Genomic DNA, 19527 nt, shown 5'->3' with positions numbered 1-19527 from the left:
GGGAAAAAAAGTATTTAGTCAGTCAGCAATAGTGCAAGTTCCACCACTTAAAAAGATGAGAGGCGTCTGTAATTTACATCATAGGTAGACCTCAACTATGGGAGACAAACTGAGAAAAAAAAATCCAGAAAATCACATTGTCTGTTTTTTTTTTCATTTTATTTGCATATTATGGTGGAAAATAAGTATTTGGTCAGAAACAAAATTTCATCTCAATACTTTGTGATATATCCTTTGTTGGCAATGACAGAGGTCAAACGTTTTCTGTAAGTCTTCACAAGGTTGCCACACACTGTTGTTGGTATGTTGGCCCATTCCTCCATGCAGATCTCCTCTAGAGCAGTGATGTTTTTGGCTTTTTGCTTGGCAACACGGACTTTCAACTCCCTCCAAAGGTTTTCTATAGGGTTGAGATCTGGAGACTGGCTAGGCCACTCCAGGACCTTGAAATGCTTCTTACGAAGCCACTCCTTCGTTGCCCTGGTGGTGTGCTTTGGATCATTGTCATGTTGAAAGACCCAGCCACGTTTCATCTTCAATGCCCTTGCTGATGGAAGGAGGTTTGCACTCAAAATCTCACGATACATGGCCCCATTCATTCTTTCATGTACCCGGATCAGTCGTCCTGGCCCCTTTGCAGAGAAACAGCCCCAAAGCATGATGTTTTCACCACCATGCTTTACAGTAGGTATGGTGTTTGATGGATGCAACTCAGTATTCTTTTTCCTCCAAACACGACAAGTTGTGTTTCTACCAAACAGTTCCAGTTTGGTTTCATCAGACCATAGGACATTCTCCCAAAACTCCTCTGGATCATCCAAATGCTCTCTAGCAAACTTCAGACGGGCCCGGACATGTACAGGCTTAAGCAGTGGGACACGTCTGGCACGAACGAAGAAGTTACAGGTCTGTGAGAGCCAGAAATCTTGATTGCTTGTTTCTGACCAAATACTTATTTTCCACCATAATATGCAAATAAAATGAAAAAAAAACAGACAATGTGATTTTCTGGATTTTTTTTTCTCAGTTTGTCTCCCATAGTTGAGGTCTACCTATGATGTAAATTACAGATGCCTCTCATTTTTTTAAGTGGTGGAACTTGCACTATTGCTGACTGACTAAATACTTTTTTTCCCCACTGTATATTATAAATCCCAACAGTGCTCCTCCCACAGCACGATGTCCTGACAGTGCCCCACACAATATCATGCCCCACAGGTATTTTGTAAACCCAACAGTGCCCCCCCAACAGCACAATGTCCTGACAGTGCCCCCCGCACAGTATAATGCCCCACAGGTATATTATAAAACCCAACAGTGCTCCTCCCAACAGCACAATGTCCTGACAGTGCCCCCCGCACAGTATAATGCCCCACAGGTATATTATAAAACCCAACAGTGCTCCTCCCAACAGCACAATGTCCTGACAGTGCCCCACACAATATCATTCCCCACAGGTATTTTGTAAACCCAACAGTGCCCCCCCAACAGCTCGATGTCCTGACAGTGCCCCCACACAGTAAAATGCCCCACAGGTATATTATAAAACCCAACAGTGCTCCTCCCAACCGCACAATGTCCTGACAGTGCCCCCCGCACAGTATAATGCCCCACAGGTATATTATAAAACCCAACAGTGTCCCTCCCACAGCACGATGTCCTGACAGTGCCCCCACACAGTATAATGCCCCACAGGTATATTATAAAACCCAACAGTGTCCCTCCCACAGCACGATGTCCTGACAGTGCCCCCCACACAGTATAATGCACCACAGGTATATTATAAAACCCAACAGTGCTCCTCCCAACAGCATGATGTCCTGACAGTGCCCCCCACACAGTATAATGCCCCACAGGTATATTATAAAACCCAACAGTGCCTCTTCCACAACACGATGTCCTGTCAAGGTTAGATTTCAGAAAGGCAGGTTTTAAGGGATTCAGAAAGAGAATTGGAGGGATCCAATGGCTGGATATCCTTAAGGACAAAAATGTCCACGAAGGATGGGAAATCTTGAAAAATGAAATTCTCAAAGCACAATCGTTAACAATTCCGAAAAGTGGGAAGAATAGGAAGCATTTAAGGAAACCAGGATGGATGAACGCAGAACTTAAGCACATGCTAAAAAGGAAGAAAGAAATGTTTACAAAATGGAAAGAGGGAGGCATATCTAAAGAAGAATATAATGCTGTCTGCAGAACCTGCAGGGCACGAGTCAGATTAACTAAAGCTGACAATGAATTGAGGCTTGCAAGAGTCCAGGATAATTATAAACAGAAATATAGTGAGGAAACACTTAGCTAACCTAAATTAATTCAAGTCTCCAGGTCCAGATGAATTACACCCCAGAGTACTGAAGGAGATGGCAGAAGAAATTTTTGAACCGCTCTCCATAATCTTTGAAAATTCATGGAGAACAGGAGAAGTCCCAGAAGACTGGAGAAGAGCAAATGTTGTTCCTATCTTCAAAAAGGGGAAGAAGGTGGACCCAGGCAACTATAGGCCGGTGAGTCTTACTTCTATACCAGGAAAGATCTTTGAACAAATTATTAAGCAACATGTATGTCAATACCTGGATAAGAATGAAGTGATTAAACAGAGTCAGCATGGGTTTGTAACTAATAAGTCTTTTCAGACTAACTTAATTTCCTTCTATGACAGAATCACTGATTGGGTGGATCAGGGAAATGCTGTAGATATAGTATATCTTGACTTCAGCAAAGCATTTGACAAAGTATCTCACACAATCCTTATTGAAAAAATGACTAAGTATGGAATGGACAAGGCAACTGTTAGGTGGATTCATAACTGGCTTAGTGATCAGACCCAAAGAGTGGTTGTAAATGGCTGCACATCCAGTTGGAAGAATGTCTCAAGTGGGGTACCACAGGGCTCTGTCCTGGGCCCTGTATTGTTCAACATATTTATCAATGATTTAGATGAAGGAATTGAGGGTAAACTGATTAAATTTGCTGGTGACACAAAGCTAGGAGGGATAGCTAATACTAGAGAAGAGAGAGAGAAGATTCAAAAAGATATAAATAAACTGGAGCAGTGGGCAGCAACTAACAGAATGGTTTTTAACAGGGAAAAATGCAAAGTACTACATCTGGGCAATAAAAATGAAAAAAGCATATACAGAATGGGAGGAATAGGGCTAAGCAACAGCGCATGTGAAAAAGACTTGGGTATACTAATAGATCACAGACTGAATATGAGTCAACAGTGTGATGCAGCAGCAAAAAAGGCAAATGCAATTCTAGGATGTATTAACAGAAGCATACAGTCTAGATCACGTGAAGTCATTATTGCCCTCTACTCCTCTTTGGTCAGACCTCATCTGGATTACTGTGTCCAGTTTTGAGCACCACATTTTAAAAAAGACATCAACAAACTGGAGCAAGTTCAGAAAAGAGCGACCAGAATGGTGACCAGTCTGAAAACCCTGTCTTATGAGAAAAGGTTGCAGGATTTGGGAATGTTTAGCCTGCAGAAGAGAAGACTGAGAAGAGACTTAATAACTGTCTACAAATATCTCAAGGGCTGTCACATTGCAGAAGGATCATCTTTATTCTCATTTGCACAAGGAAAGAAAAGAAGCAATGGGATGAAACTGAATGGGGAGGAGATACAGATTAGATATTAGAAAAAACTTTTTGACAGTTAGAGTGATCAATGAGTGGAACAGGCTACCACGAGAGGTGGTGAGTTCTCCTTCAATAAAAGTCTTCAAACAGAGGCTGGACAGATATCTGTCTGGGATGATTTAACGAATCCTGCTTTGAGCAGGGTTTTGGACCAGATCGCCCAGGAGGTCCCTTCCAACTCTACGATTCTGTTTTTTTTTTAATTTCTTAGTGTAACTTAGTGTATAAATGTATTTTTTAGGAATTGGGTTTTATTAGAAAATTGTACGGTCTCTCTGCGCATTTCTGGCTGCAGAATGAGTTAACTAAGTTTCCCTCAGTGAGCTAGTTTTGAGCTTATTTATGACAACAAACCACATTAAATTTGAGCTTAATTTTCCTGTGATCATTATTCAGCTGAGAGAAGCTTAGTACATACCGCATTAGTGCCCACTGTCAGGTGCCTAAGGGTGGCCAAAGTCAAGATGGATGGCTAGGCATACACCTCTTCATGTATCAAGACTGTCTGACTCCATCACATCCCCTCATCACGACTGGCGTGAACAATGCCAATCTCGATGAATCGGACCCTAAGTGCACAGACGCCGCTTTAGACGTATAAGAGTTATAAACACTCTGTTAGAATGAGCTCACTGACATATCGTTAGTTAACTCATTCTGCAATCAGTAATATCCAGTGCAACACAGACACTATAGAAGTACATTTTTTAATGAAACTATTGTTTTGATCAAAATAAATGCATTTACTTTAAAAAAAAATATATATATATATATATTCCCCCTTAATGTCCACACCCTTTAAATATTTGGCCTTTTGCTTATGCCTGTGATTTTCTTAGGAATTATAGATGGTGAAATCTTTTACTGATGTAAACATTATGGAATGTGGCAGCCCTATATAAGCAATGGGAAATAATGAAACAATTCTAAAAGTATTTTGTAGCTGATTTATTTGATTTACGGTATTTATCCAATTTCCAAATATTGTAGCCTACCGTGTCTACTGATTTTTTTTTTTTTAATCTGAAATCAGTTCTGTATTTTCAGGATAATTTTAGAATTTTTTTAACATTTCTTGTTTTCAATGTGATGACAATTTAATGGAGTAAGGGTAAGAGAAGTATAAAGCCCCCCGATCTCCGCATTGTGCCAGCCCCTCCAACTGCAGCTCATTGGCTTTGTGCTCTCTGCAAACCGGACCCTAGCGCTCATCAGCATTAATAAAAAAATGATGGAGGTCGCAAGATCATTTGATAATAGCTGAACTCTCGATGTTACTTGAAAATTAAAAGTAGCAAAGAGGGGAAAGAAATCTGGAACTGACATCGAGCGGCGGCATCTGTGTCTGGTAAATTGGCAGATTTCTGCATGGAAATTCTAATTGTTTTGCTCAACTCCTTCCAGCAACACAGAGGCAGAACTCCTCTCCTCCATCCAGAATATATCCCATTTTGTCAGCGGCATCCTTTATCTGGCCTTTGAGATCCTGATCAGAATTTGTTACGATCTGCGCCAATAGCTAATCTAGTGAAATGGAATATAAAGTAGCTCCTCGGGGGCGGATTAAACGTAGAGTTCTTTATCTGCTTTCAGTTTGATTTTATGCACTAATTCCAATCTGAAAGCTAAGAAAGGGGTTAAATAATAAACTTCCCCAAAACATTATAAAAAGGTTCATGTAAATAATATACTACTATACACCTAATAATATACTTTACGGTATATTCCGAAATTTTGCCAATTTCCAGATCTCTTGCATTTTGAGAATGGAAACAATTTTGGAGCTCAAAAAGCATCCCAAACTTCTTCAATTAACTCAGGGCTCATTTCTAGGGATGAGCGGACCCGTGCAGGTTCGGGTTAGTCAGGTTTGAACAAGGTTTTGTCCAAACTTCCATTCGGGAACAAGAACTTTACCCGAACATTCAAAAAAGAAAGTTGTAACGGAATGACATGAAGCAGAGATCTTTGAAAATGGCCATTTTAAAAATGGAGATCAAAACTACCAAAAGTGAATCTGTGTTTACCATAGTAATCTATGGTTCTTATATTTTTTTCAAGGGACTTGTCACTTTCATCAATGAATATGATTTTTTGTTTTCTACCTAGTCTAGATGCCGCTGTTCTCCTGAATCCAGCGCTGTTTTTCTTTTGTTCTTGCGCCTCTCCGTTCCTGAGATATGGCCCGTATTTCTTTTTGTGCTCTATATGTAAATCTTGAGGATCAAACCCAGTTGACCAAATACACCAGAAGACGCCCACAGAAAAGAGTTCAGGACCCCGCCCACTTGGCAACAAGTGTAGTTTTATTTACAGGGAAGAAAGAGCCATATCTTAGGAATGGAGAGGCGCAGGAAGAAAAGAAAAACATCGCCGGATTCAGGAGAACAGCGGCATTTACACTAGATAAAAAAATGACATATTTTTGGCAAGTTACAGGCCCTCTAAAAAGCTTTCAAGCCAGAGGTGTAACTGAGCACAGCGTAGCTGATGAACTGCTAATACATATGTATATACTACATACATGCACGCAGTATATATCAGCTTTATATGAGAAATTACCCTCTCCAAATTCTCTCCCTCTCTTGTTATATATATATATATATATATATATATATATACACAAGAGTATATATGGGTATAGATAGTCACATTAGTGATTAGATACTGCACTATCTGCAGCTTACGATCAATCCATTGTTCTTTATCTCTTTGACATGGATATTTTTTCCAGCAAACCATGACAAAAGGGACGTTTTGAAGCGCTATGACTATGATCCATCATCCACCACTAGGTGGCGCAGTGGTCACAGCCTACGACCAGTGGGGTCAGAGTTATGGCGACATCATTGGCAGAAGGAGTAATATCACACAGAATAAGGCTCGGTTGTAAGGATGGAGAGCAGATTTATGAAGCACGGATACCTAGTATCTTTCCCTCAAGTTGCTGCTGCCTTGCACACATCGATACGTCTTAGTTATTCTTTTTTCTTATTCCCTATCTCTAGCCATTATATAAGGACATCCCTTTAGGACCTACCTTGTAATATACAAAATTGAGACAAATATTTCATTATATAGTTCATTTTGGACATTTTTATTATTTACCGTCAGTTGCATTAGTTTACAAAAAATTCCCTTTTGCGGTCAGAGCCTCGGCAGTTTCTCTTTCTGTGCGTGGCCGGTTTCTCTCCAGTTTCCCCCTTCATCTCAATGGACTTATAAAGGCAACGGATGTCATTTGATTCCTCAGTGCTGATGGATTGTAGAGATATTTGAGCAGTTTTTGGACAGTAAAAGTGGCTAGTAAATGGGGAAAGAGGCATTTTTCAGAATTAGGATATGTTACAGTTTCTGATTTCTCTTCTACTGTTGTTTTATGAAAAAAAAAATTACTTCTTACTTGAAGGGAGTCTGCAGCAGGTAAATGGCACAATGACTGATCAAACCAAGCACAGACACTGAGTGCACTCTTGACACGGCCGAGCAGCTCTGTGCATCTTTCAACTTTCAGGGTAGAGATACCTAGAAGACAAATAGGTGGTAAGGTGCAATCAACTGTTCAGCCACGTCAAAAGTGCACCGAGCGCCTGTGCTTGGTTTGGACAGTCGTTCTGTTCTTAATTTTCTTAAGTCTTTTCACCGTATGAACAGTTTCTTACAAATTTGATAGTGGGCTTCAGAGTTAAAAACGATGCAGCATGTTGTCGAACGCGAATTACTCCGCGCAGAAGTGAAAACCTCACGGTAAATTGGGGCATCGAAAACATTTTACGGTGCCAGTACGTTTTCATTTATTGCTGCCAATTAAAATGCATGAATTTACATAATAAGTGAATATATCATTTCTCTTCATAACATACTCGCCCGTTTCTTGAGTTATTTATTTTTTGTAGCTTTTGTGTTGCAGGGGCACAACATATTTGCCAACCTGTCGTCCCCGCAGTACAGCGATCTCATGCAGCTCCTGAAGCAGTCTATTCTCGCCACGGACATCACGCTACATTTTGAGTATGTATGCATTGTGTTATAGTCTTTTTGTTTTTCTAAAAAAGAATGAGTAAAATTAATTATATTCTCTCTCTATATGTATATATCGAGTATGGACATCACACACAGAAGGTTGCAAGTATTCTCGATGCTTAATAAATCAGGAAGTGTTTGAAAATGTTGTATCAATTTTTTCCTCATTTCCATATCACTAACATGTCTATCCATCCAGTGATTTCCAGAACAAGATGACTTTCCGTTCTTAACTTTGCAATTTCAATGTTGAGCGGTGTATAAAATGTGAAAATTCCAAAAAATTTTATTTTGAAAATTCCAGTTATGGCTTATACACCCCAGAAGATGGCGCTGCTGAGCAGTATTTCATTGGTCTTATAGCCGTAGAATTTAAGAATCCTGGTATGGCTGGAATAATGAATACCTTTTATGAAGTATCTAAAGGGTAAAGTTTCTCCTTGTATAGAGCACTAAGTTGGTGTAGGGAGACTTATAGGCCATGTAATGCTCCCTAAAGGGATTTAAACATGCAAAAAGCCTCTTCAGAGAGTATGAGGTCAGGAACTCTAGTACCACATATTGAAGGTAGTACTGATAAAATTACAAAGCCTTGTACATGATTTATGATTAGATGTCAAACCAGAAACTCCATTTGCAGATGTATAGGTTTTGGAGTGTTTGCCCCTCATCAGTGCAAAGCAAGATAAGTGATTTGACTAAGTGAAAGGACTCTGACAGTAGGTTTAAGGGGAAATATTTCTCCTTGTGGAGCGCATCAAGTTGGCATAGGGAGACTTATAGGTCATGCAATATACACTTCTGGGAATTTTCTATCAGAGGCCTGTCATCCAGCCAAATCAGTTTTCCTGCTTTTCGCTGATGAGGGGCAAACACCTTGAAGCAAGTTTCTGTGAATTAAGTTTCTGATTTGGCTTTGTAATGGAAGTTAGGTGACAAGGCACTTTATAGGGTCTATGTTGACTTTTAGGACTGCTATTTCCAATCGATGGCACTGGAGTTTCTGTCCTCTTTCTCTCTGAAGAGATTATCTGCATACTTTATTAACTATAGTATTTGGGTATTTAAAAAAATAATTGGCTAACAACGGGTAGAGAAAATACTTGCTGAAAAAGACCCCTCAAAAAGAGTATCAGTAGTAGACCACCTTCGCCTTTCCTTCTGGCTGTCCTGCTGTCTCCTACAAAAGGAAGCCCTGCAGTCGGGTGACGTAAGGTAAGAGACAGTCTTTCAGCATACTAATCTTGTGGATTTAAAGGGGTAAGTACTGTTAGGTTATTTTTTTTATATTTTATTTTTTATATATTATTTATATTTATTATTATTAATGGCCGTGGTCAGAAACAAGCTATAGAAGCTTTATATTGCGACAGACAAGCACAGTAATTTTTGGCTAGTGTTGCGCGCTAGCCAGTAGCCAGGAATTGTTGACTTCTTCAGCTGCCTGTGCATTGCATATCTTTAGGACAGCTGGAAAAATGTTCTCTTCACTATTATAAAAGTATGATCGCTCTAGTAGCTAATTTCTTCTAAGAAATCCAGAGTACAGATGTGTCTTAGTCCTTCCTTACCTTTTTTTTTCATAGACTGACCTTTAGAAACAAAATGATTTTTTGGGATACTCTGTCACGATGTGTCTAGGATGCTTCTATGTGTGGCCACCCAGTGGTTGTGCTGTGAGTTGCAGCCTATTTGGGGTTTTACTTGTATTAAATTTGTTTCATGCAAAGTTGGAGAACCAAAATGATAGACTGTAAAATGGACTCAAAATGGCCGCCGGCGCGGTGAAGGAGGGCGTGACAACATGGGTGACCCTAAGAAAAGAGCGCAAACTGTCCTGGGCCTCCCCTGCCTGAACTTCTATGCAATAGCAACATGGCCCACCCCCAGTGGGGTTCGTATACTGGCTTGGTATGGAGGAAGAGAAAGGAGGCGCCGCCCCAGGAAGGAGGAGCAAAGCCCTGTGGCGGGAAAGGAGCCGAGAGAGAAGCGAGAATGCCAGGACACCATGATGGAAGAAGGATGGAGGCCTGAAGAGCGCGAGGAAGAGAAGCTTGCCTTCCCCGGCGCAGTAGTTGAAGGCTCCGGCCCTGCTTCTGTGATGGACCGCCAGCAGCTGGAGGAAGAAATTGCCATGCTGAACCGCAGTCTGCGGCTGAAGCAGGAAGCGCTGCGGACCTTGGACCGGCAGCGCACCTAGGAGGGGCCTGCAGAAACGGTACCTCAACCACCGGTACCCGCCGCCGCTGCACCAGTTCTCCCCCAGGCAGCACCTGTGAAACCCGGGGCCACTGCTATGCCATCGGCAGCGCCTGTCACCACCTCCCCGCTGCTGCCGCTGCTGGGCGCTGCCTGCCAGGAGGAGTTGCCTGAGGACCCAGGAGCTGAATGTGAAGCAGGGACCGTGTTCCTGCCTGGACCTGGCGCAGCCGCGCAGGTCCCACCAAAGGCCTCAACAGACCCTGAAGCAGCACCTGCTCCACTCTAGTCGCCATCCGCTGACCAGGCAGCTCCAGCAACCACCGCTGCCACTGGCTGCCGTCCAGTGCCTGCACCGGAGCCGGAAAACAGGAAGCGTCAGGTACGACTGCCGCCCCTGCAACCGGGTTGACCCCTGAGTTCCCATCCACCGTGTGCAACAGGCCAGTACTTACCATGGAGCAAATGGAGGAGTTGTGTTCTCAATTCCAAGGCACTAAGCCGCGGCAGCCACTAGGAATTTCGGGGCCCCATACTGGCAAAATTTTCAGGGCCCCCTTGAGAGTCCGCCCAGGCTCCACCCATCAAACTGTCCACAGTCCCACCGCTTTCTCTTGGAAAAACTCCACTTCTCACCTATGACACATTAACAGTTCCCATCACCAGATCACACATATAGCTGGCAGCCTTTGCTTTGGACAAAAGATTTTTTTAAGCCACCACCATAACAGGGTAGACACTTTTGGCCGGGCTCTACTCTACTGTAACCTATTAAATATTTGTTAAAATATGCAATACAATTTAGGTATATTTTTATTTATTTTTCAATTTTTAACCTCTTCATGACCCAGCCTATTTTGACCTTAATGACCTGGCCATTTTTGGCAATATTGACCAGTGTCCCTTTATGAGGTAATAACTCAGGAATGCTTCAACGGATCCTAGCGATTCTGAGATTGTTTTTTCGTTACATATTTGGCTTCATGTTAGTGGTAAACTTAGGTCAATAATGTTTGCATTTATTTGTGAAAAAAACAGAAATTTGGCAAAAATTTTGAAAATTTCGCAATTTTCACATTTTGAATTTTTAATCCGTTAAACCAGAGAGTTATGCGACACAAAATTGTTAAGAAATAACATTTCCCACATGTCTACTTTACATCAGCACAATTTTGGAAACAAAAATTTTTTTTGTTGGGAAGTTATAAGGGTTAAAAGTTGACCAGCGATTTCTCATTTTTACAACAAAATTTACAAAACCATTTTTTTTAGGGACCACCTCACATTTGAAGTCACTTTGAGGGGTCTATATGGCAGAAAATACCCAAAAGTGACACTATTCTAAAAACTGCACCCCTCAAGCTACTCAAAACTACATTCAAGAAGATTATTAACCCTTCAGGTGCTTCACAGCAACTAAAGCAATGTGGAAGGAAAAAATGAACATTTTAATTTTTCCAATAAAAATTTTCTTTTAGCATCAATTTTTTCATTTTTCACATGGGCAACAGGATAAAATGGATCCTAAAACTTGTTGGGCAATTTCTCCTGAGTACACCGATACCTCATATATGTGGTCATAAACCACTGTTTGGGCGCACGGCAGGGCTCAGAAGGGAAGGAGCGCCATTTGACTTTTTGAATGGAAAATATGCTGGAATATTTAGCGGTTGCCATGTCGCGTTTGGAGAGTCCCTGTGCGCCTAAACATTGGAGCTCCCCCACAAGTGACCCCATTTTGGAAACTAGGCCCTCCAAGGAACTTATTTAGATGCATAGTGAGCACTTTGAACTGCCAGGTGTTTCACAAATTGATCCGTAAAAAAAAAAAGGACTTTTTTTTCACAAAAATTTTATTTTAGCCTCAGTTTTTTCATTTTCACATGGGCAATGGGATAAAATGGATCCTAAAATTTGTTGGGCAATTTCTCCTGAGTGCACAGATACCTCATATGTGGTCATAAACCACTGTTTGGGCACACGGCAGGGTCCCGAAGGGAAGGAGCACCATTTGACTTTTTGAATGGAAAATTAGCTCCAATCGTTAGTAGACACCATGTCGTGTTTGGAGAGCCCCTGTGTGCCTAAACATTGGAGCTCCCCCACAAGTGACCCCATTTTGGAAACTAGACCACCCAAGGAACTTATGTAGATGTGTGGTGAGGACTTTGAACCCCCAAGTGCTTCACAGAAGTTTATGACACAGAGCAGTGAAAATAAAAAAATAATTTTTTCTCCTCAAAAATGATTTTTTAGCCCACTATTTTTTATTTTCACAAGGCTAATAGGAGAAAATGGACCACAAAAGTTGTTGTGTAATTTGACCTGAGTACATCGATACCCCATATGTCAGGGGAAACCACTGTTTGGGCGCATGGGAGAGCTCAGAAGGGAAGGAGCGCGATTTTGGAATGCAGACTGATGGGATGTTCTGCGGGCATCATGTTGCGTTTGCAGAGCCCCTGATGTGCCTAAACAGTAGAAACCCCCCACAAGTGACCCCATTTTGGAAACTAGACCCCCCAAGGAGCTTATCTAGATGTGTAGTGAGCACTTTGAACCCCCAAGTGCTTCACAGAAGTTTATAAACGCAGAGCCATGAAAATAAAAAATAATTTTTTTTCCTCAAAAATTATTTTTTAGCCCGCTATTTTTTATTTTCACAAGGGTAACAGGATAAATTGGACCCCTAAAGTTGCTGTTCAGTTTGTCCTGAGTACGCTGGCACACTATATGTGGGGGGGAACCACTGTTTGGGCGCACGGCAGGGCTCAGAAGGGAAGGAGCGCCATTTGACTCATTGAATGGAAACTTAGCTCCAATCGTTAGCGGACACCATGTCGTGTTTGGAGAGGCCCTGTCTGCCTACACTTTGTAGCTCCGTCACATATCACCCCATTTTGGAAACTAGACCCCCTAAGGAAGTTATATAGATGCATAGTGAGCACTTTGATCCCCCAGGTGCTTTACAGAAGTGTATAACGCAGAGCTGTGAAAATAAAAATATTTTTTTTTCCTCAAAAAATGATTTTTTTAGCCCGCTATTTTTTATTTTCACAATAGTAACAGGAGAAATTTGACCCCAAAAGTTGTTGTCCAGTTTGTCCTGAGTACGCTGGTACACAATATGTGGGGAGGGACCACTGTTTGGGCACACGTCGGGGCTCGGAAGGGAAGTAGTGACGTTTTGAAATATCGACTTAATGGAATGGTCTGCGGGCGTCATGTTACGTTTGCAGAGCTCCTGATGTACCTAAACAGTGGAAACCCCCCACAAGTGACCCCATTTTGGAAACTAGACCACCCAAGGAACTTATATAGATGTGTGGTGAGCACTTTGAACCCCCAAGTGCTTCACAGAAGTTTATAACGCAGAACCGTGAAAATAAAAAAAAATTTTTTTCCTCAAAAAATGATTTTTTAGCCCGCAATTTTTTATTTTCACAATGGTAACAGGAGAAATTGGACCCCAAAAGTAGTTGTCCAGTTTGTCCTGAGTACGCTGGTACCCAATATGTGGGGAGGGACCACTGTTTGGGCACACATCGGGGCTCGGAAGGGAAGTAGTGACGTTTTGAAATACCGACTTGATGGAATGGTCTGCGGGCGTCATGTTACGTTTGCAGAGCCCCTGATGTGCCTAAACAGTGGAAACCCCCCACAAATTACCCCATTTTGGAAACTAGACCACCCAAGGAACTTATCTAGATATGTGGTGAGCATTTTGAACCCCCAAGTGCTTCACAGACGTTTATAACGCAGAACCGTGAAAATAAAAAATCTTTTCTTTTCCTCAAAAAATGATTTTTTAGCCCGCAATTTTTTATTTTCGCAAGGTTAACAGGATAAATTCGACCCCAAAAGTTGTTGTCCAGTTTGTCCTGAGTACGCTGGTACCCCATATGTGGGGGGGACCACTGTTTGGGCACACATCGGGGCTCGGAAGGGAAGTAGTGACGTTTTGAAATACCGACTTGATGGAATGGTCTGCGGGCGTCATGTTACGTTTGCAGAGCCCCTGATGTACCTAAACAGTGGAAACCCCCCACAAGTGACCCTATTTTGGAAACTAGACCCCCCAAGGAACTTATCTAGATGTTTGATGAGCATTTTGAACCCCCAAGTGCTTCACCGAAGTTTATAACTCAGAGCCGTGAAAACAAAAAAAATCATTTTTTTTCACAAAAATCATTTTTTTAGCCCCCAATTTTTTATTTTCCCAAGGGTAACAGGAGAAATTAGACTCCCAAAGTTGTTGTGCAATTTTTCCTGAGTACGCTGATACCCCATATGTGGGGGTAAACCACTGTTTGGGCACACGTCGGGGCTCGGAATGGAGAGAGTGCTGTTTGACATTTTGAACGCAAAATTGGCTGGAATAAATCGTGGCGCCATGTCGCGTTCGGAGACCCCGTGATGTGCCTAAACAGTGGAAACCCCTCAGTTCTAACTCCAACTCTAACCCCAACACACCCCTAACCCAACCCTAATAATAACCCTAACCACAACCCTAACGCCAACACACCCCTAACCCTAATTCCAACTCTAACCCTAATCCCATCCCACCCCTCACCCTAATTCCACCCCTCACCCTAATTCCAGCCCTCACCCTAATTCCAGCCCTAACCCTAATTCCAGCCCTAACCCTAATTCCAGCCCTAACCCTAATTCCAGCCCTAACCCTAATTTTAACCCTAACCCTAATTTTAACCCTAACCCTAATTTTAACCCTAACCCTAATTCCAACCCTAACCCTATTTCTAACCCTAACCCTATCTGTAACCCTAATTCCAACCCTAACCCTAGTTCGAACCCTAAATGGAAAAAAAAAAATAATTTATTTTATTATTTGCGCCTGGCTATGGGGGTGATAAAAGGGGGGTGTATTTACTTTTTTTTTCATTTTGATCACTGTGAGAGTGTATTACAGTGATCAAAATGAAAAATAAACGGGCAACCGGCAAATTCATGGGCGCCGCCATCTTGGACAATGGCAGGCGCACTGCGCATGCGCCCGCCATTTTGCAAGATGGCGGCGCCCATGATCCGGACGCCGGGAGCCACGGCGGGACACCGGGAGCACGATCGGAGGTCCCGGGGGGATCGGAAGGTGGGAGGGAGCGATAGGAAGGGGAGGGGGAGCAGATGATGACGGCGGCGACCGATCGCCGCCGTCCATCGGTGGCGGGGGCCGATCGGCCCCGCCAGTCGGTGTGGGGGGGGTCGGTGTCCAGCCATGTCCGATGCTATTGCAGCATCGGCCATGGCTGGATTGTAATATGTCACCAAATTTCATTGGTGAAATATTACAAATCGCTCTGATTGGCTGTTTCACTTTTAACAGCCAATCAGAGCGATCGTAGGCACGTGGGGGCTAAGCCACGCCCCCATGGATTAACTGTAGCGTGTCCTCTGTGTGCGGGTCGGGTGACCTTTCAATGACCCCGGTCACCCGACCCGCAGGGGGGCTATTTATAGCATGACGCCTTCGTAGGCGTCATAGGTCGTTTGGGCACGACTTTTCATGACGCCTACGTAGGCGTCATGGGTCATGAAGGGGTTAAATCACATACATATCACATACAAGGAACGAATACCGCTACACCATGTCCAGACCACATATTACCACCACATAGTGACCTATAATACCACATACAAGGAACAAATACCGCTACACCATGACCAGACCACATATTACTACCGTAGTAACCGAATAATATCACATACAAGGAACAAATACCACCGCACCATGACCAGACCACATATTACCACCACAAAGTGACCAAATAATAGTACATACAAGGGAAAAATACAACCTCACCATGCACAGACCACATATTACCACCACATGGTGACTGAATACTACAATACTGATCATTAATAAAAAAAACAATACTATCACCATATGTGGCATTATACACAGGAGATCTGTATTTAGTATGCAGTGTCTGTGTACAGGTAATATAGTGATCAATGACATTATACACAGGAGCTCTGTATATAATGTACAGGTAACACAGTGATCACTGGTGGCATGATACACAGGACCTCTGTATATAGTATACAATGTATAGTGTCAGTGTACAGGTAACACACTAACTCACCAGTGATGTCTCTAGGTGAAGTCCTTCATCCTTGCTTTTCAGTCATCCAGCACAGATTGCCATCACGTCTTCCAGCCAAGACTCGTCTCTGCAGGAAATAACACAGTTATCTAGAGCTCCACTTGCAGAACACATTACTTATTTTTTCCCAACTTCTACATTACACCACATGAAGAAAAAAAGGCGACATAGTGTCGCTCTGCACAGTAACAGGACCGCCCCCCCATTTAAAACAGTATCCTCAAAAATTAAATACATCACTGCAGTAATAATATCCCTTAATTAGCCACTATGGCAATAATATCCCCCATCCTGACCCCCGTGTGTCTCATTCTTGGCTTTAGCCATATGTTCTCCCATCCCGCCCTCATGAGTATCCATTCTTCCCCATATGATCTCCATCGTATCCATCCTGCCCCATGATCCTGTGCGATCTGTCTCCAACCCTGCCCCATCTGTCTCCAATCATGCCCCATATCTCCATTCTGCCCAGTGTCTCGCATTCTGCCCCCATGTCCAGCATTCTGCCCCAGTCTCCAGCATTCTGCCCCATGTCCAGCATTCTGCCCCAGTCTCCAGCATTCTGCCCCAGTCTCCAGCATTCTGCCCCAGTCTCCAGCATTCTGCCCCATGTCCAGTATTCTGCCCCATGTCCAGCAATCTGCCCCCATGCCCAGCATTCTGCCTCAGTCCAGCATTCTGCCCCATGTCCAGCACTCTGCCCCAGGCCCCCCGGATCGCCGCTGTAAAAAAAATAAATAAATAACAAGTTCTTCTTACCTGGCCGTGCTCCAGCGGCGGGCGAGGCTCCGTCCCTTCAAGCTGCTGAAGTGCACTCTAGCCGGCGACTGACTGTGATGTCAGACGCCGGCGATGTGCGCACTGTGGCTGACGTCAGCTGACAGCCTCCGATTGGCTGGCGGCTGTTATCTATTGACATGCGGGCCAGCGGACCCACATGTCAATAGCGTTTAGCTTCCGCCCGGAGCGCCGCGCTAAGGTCCCGGTTTACCTGCCGGGCCCCATACGCCAGTCAGGGCAGTAATGCCCTGATGGCGGCCCTGCACTAAGCTGACTGCGATGGAGAAGTGAAAAACGTCCCTGCTGAAAAAGCAAAGCTGGAGCAGACGCGTCCCATCCGGCGGCTTCTGATCTTGGCGGAGGAGCCTGAGCAGCTGATGGGTATTACCATGCATCACGGATTTCTCCTACCAGAGATTCGTTATCTTCGCACTTCATCATGCAAGAGACAAAACCCCTAAGTACATTTCTAACTGAACTGTTACCCAGGAGGGTATGGGCACCGTTGTGCCCTCATTTTCTGTGTTTCCCCAGTTCGCCCAGTTGGCACCACTTTTACTGAACTGAGCGATCATGAACTTGGAGTGATCCACAAACTTTGCTTGCAAATAGTTGGCACCTCTTAAGGTGCTCTCTCTTGGTTTTACATGAACAGTCTTCAACAAGGATTATCTCAGACCCGAGTTCTACTTCAGCTACAGAGACACCGCAAGAAATCCCGGCTGGGAGAGGTGTCCAGCCCTTGCAAGAATTACTGTTGTCTTACTGTGAAGTATTTTATAATGTGCCTTTTGAAAATGTTGGTAAATTTTGAATTCAGGTGACGAACCAGGGTCAGCGGTTGTCACCTATGGGTCTAGAAGAAACAGCAGAATGTGAAAATGTGAATGACAAAGGAAAATATGTTGCAGCGGGGATAGTAGGCCCTGAACTGGTAGTGAACTTCTTAGCAACAGTTACTGCCAATAGCACTTTAAATTGAGTAAAATGTTAAATTATAGGTAGTCTGTTAACTTGTTCTGCAACGTTTAAGAATCAGTGCCTCCCATATTGGGAAGTTTAATTTAAAAATTGTTTACCTGTTACAAAATTTTTTTAAAATGCATTTTATGTTTCTTATGTAACATCCTTGTTTCACTTGCAGCCCGCGGATGTGCTGTGTTTAACGGGGGGTATGTGGCGCCCCTGAGGGTTCAGTCACCACAGAGGTATTGCACCTCCTCCTGAGGTGTGGTACCCCACTATCCAGGTAAGGTGGAGACACCTGACCACACTCCAGCACTCACATCCCACACGCACACCAGTAGTGTAGCAGAGCAACCTTTGAGGCTCCCTGCTTGGAAAACGAAGAGTGCTGGGAGGTGGGTGGAGCTTAGACTGCACAAGAGAGCGGGAGAATATTAGGAAAAGGTCAGTCTGTGAGAGAAGATCCCCTGAGAGGGATGGAGTGAAGGAAGTGCTGCAGCAGACTCCTGTGACCTGGAGCTGCTGGCACAGGAAAGAGCCATAGAAAATGCCTGATTCTTCAGAAGGAAGATAGTTTAGTATGGAATGTAAGGAGAAGAAGAGAACTAAAGACTAGGGTCAGAGCAGAGCCCTTCCTCAAGTTTGAAGCGCATGGCTGGGGTCCGGTCCCCGAGGTTGTATGGATACTGATGTTCCTGCAGCAGAAACCGGAGGAATAGGAGTCGTCACCATTTTATTCCCATCTAAGACTTGGGGGCACAACAGCAACGTGGGTGAGCCGGGACATGATAGAAAGAAGTCCCCGAAGCAGGCTACAGCTGTCTGCCATACAAGTAGAGTTCTACGTAACATCAAGAAGGAGGAACTTGAGTTTAATACGCAACTACAAGTACTTCAGATTAGGCGCTAGTGTGGAGAAGTTCAGAGAAGGCACATGTTGGAGGAGTGATGGAAAGGTGTACTTTACCTTGCCTGGGAGTTGGCTGAGCCCCTGACCTGGAGGACACGGCACCGAAGCGGGCATCTGTGTGCACCAGACTGTGAGTAAAGCCTTGGAACTACATGCCCTTGTGTCTTCCACTTACTCTTGCGCCTTACACCCGGCTCTGCTACATCTACTTCTTTACACCATCTCCCCACTTGCCAACCTCATCTACACTGCCCTGGGACTACAGCTCCACCTGTGGGGAGCTTCAACATCATTGCTGCACCACACCATCTGTCCCAGAGAAGCAACCCTGCAGCACTGGTCAAACTGACCAGAAACCACAGGTGGCATCACGAATCATCTCAACAACTTTATCCCCATCCCCCCTTTTACATTGACCGCCTGAGGCCACGGACCGGGTCACTGCCACTGTGACATCTCCCATTGTAATCAACGGGCCCGGCACCGAGTACCCCACGGCCTCTGGGGGTGAGTCACCTATAGACATGAATAGGTTAGCGGAGGCAAATTGTGCACGCTGCGATTATTTTCCTCGGACATGTGCGCTGCCTCATTGAATAACATTGTTCTGAGTGCCACCGATGTTTTGACGGATCACATTCAGACCAAAACTATTTTCTCTCTAGATTTCTGACCCAAACTCAACAGCCTCATTGACATATATGGGTCTGTTGAGTTTAGATCTGGAGACCCACAACCACGGCCGTGCAACAACATGTCAATGCAGGCTGCAACATGCGAATTTTGCAATGTACGTTTTCGGGGGTGTAAAGTTATGGACTTTGCAAATCTACTACAAGCCATTACGTCACTCATGACCATCTGTATAGAGCAGAT

General features: G+C 43.8%; 1 protein-coding gene across 1 annotated transcript in view; it reads left to right on the top strand.

Annotated features, from left to right (window-relative positions):
- The window catches only part of PDE11A (phosphodiesterase 11A), an 825102-nt gene that overhangs the window by 697595 nt on the left and 107980 nt on the right, over nt 1-19527 (top strand). The window contains exon 15 of the mRNA XM_073577434.1: nt 7559-7659. Coding sequence (XP_073433535.1) covers nt 7559-7659 — 101 coding nt within the window. The remainder of the gene's footprint in view (nt 1-7558; nt 7660-19527) is intronic.

Source organism: Dendrobates tinctorius, unplaced genomic scaffold (assembly GCF_039654945.1).
Source record: "Dendrobates tinctorius isolate UK_male_01 unplaced genomic scaffold, ASM3965494v1 ptg000056l, whole genome shotgun sequence".
NCBI classification, from domain to species: Eukaryota; Metazoa; Chordata; class Amphibia; order Anura; family Dendrobatidae; genus Dendrobates; species Dendrobates tinctorius.
This window is presented reverse-complemented; position numbering and strand designations above follow the sequence as displayed.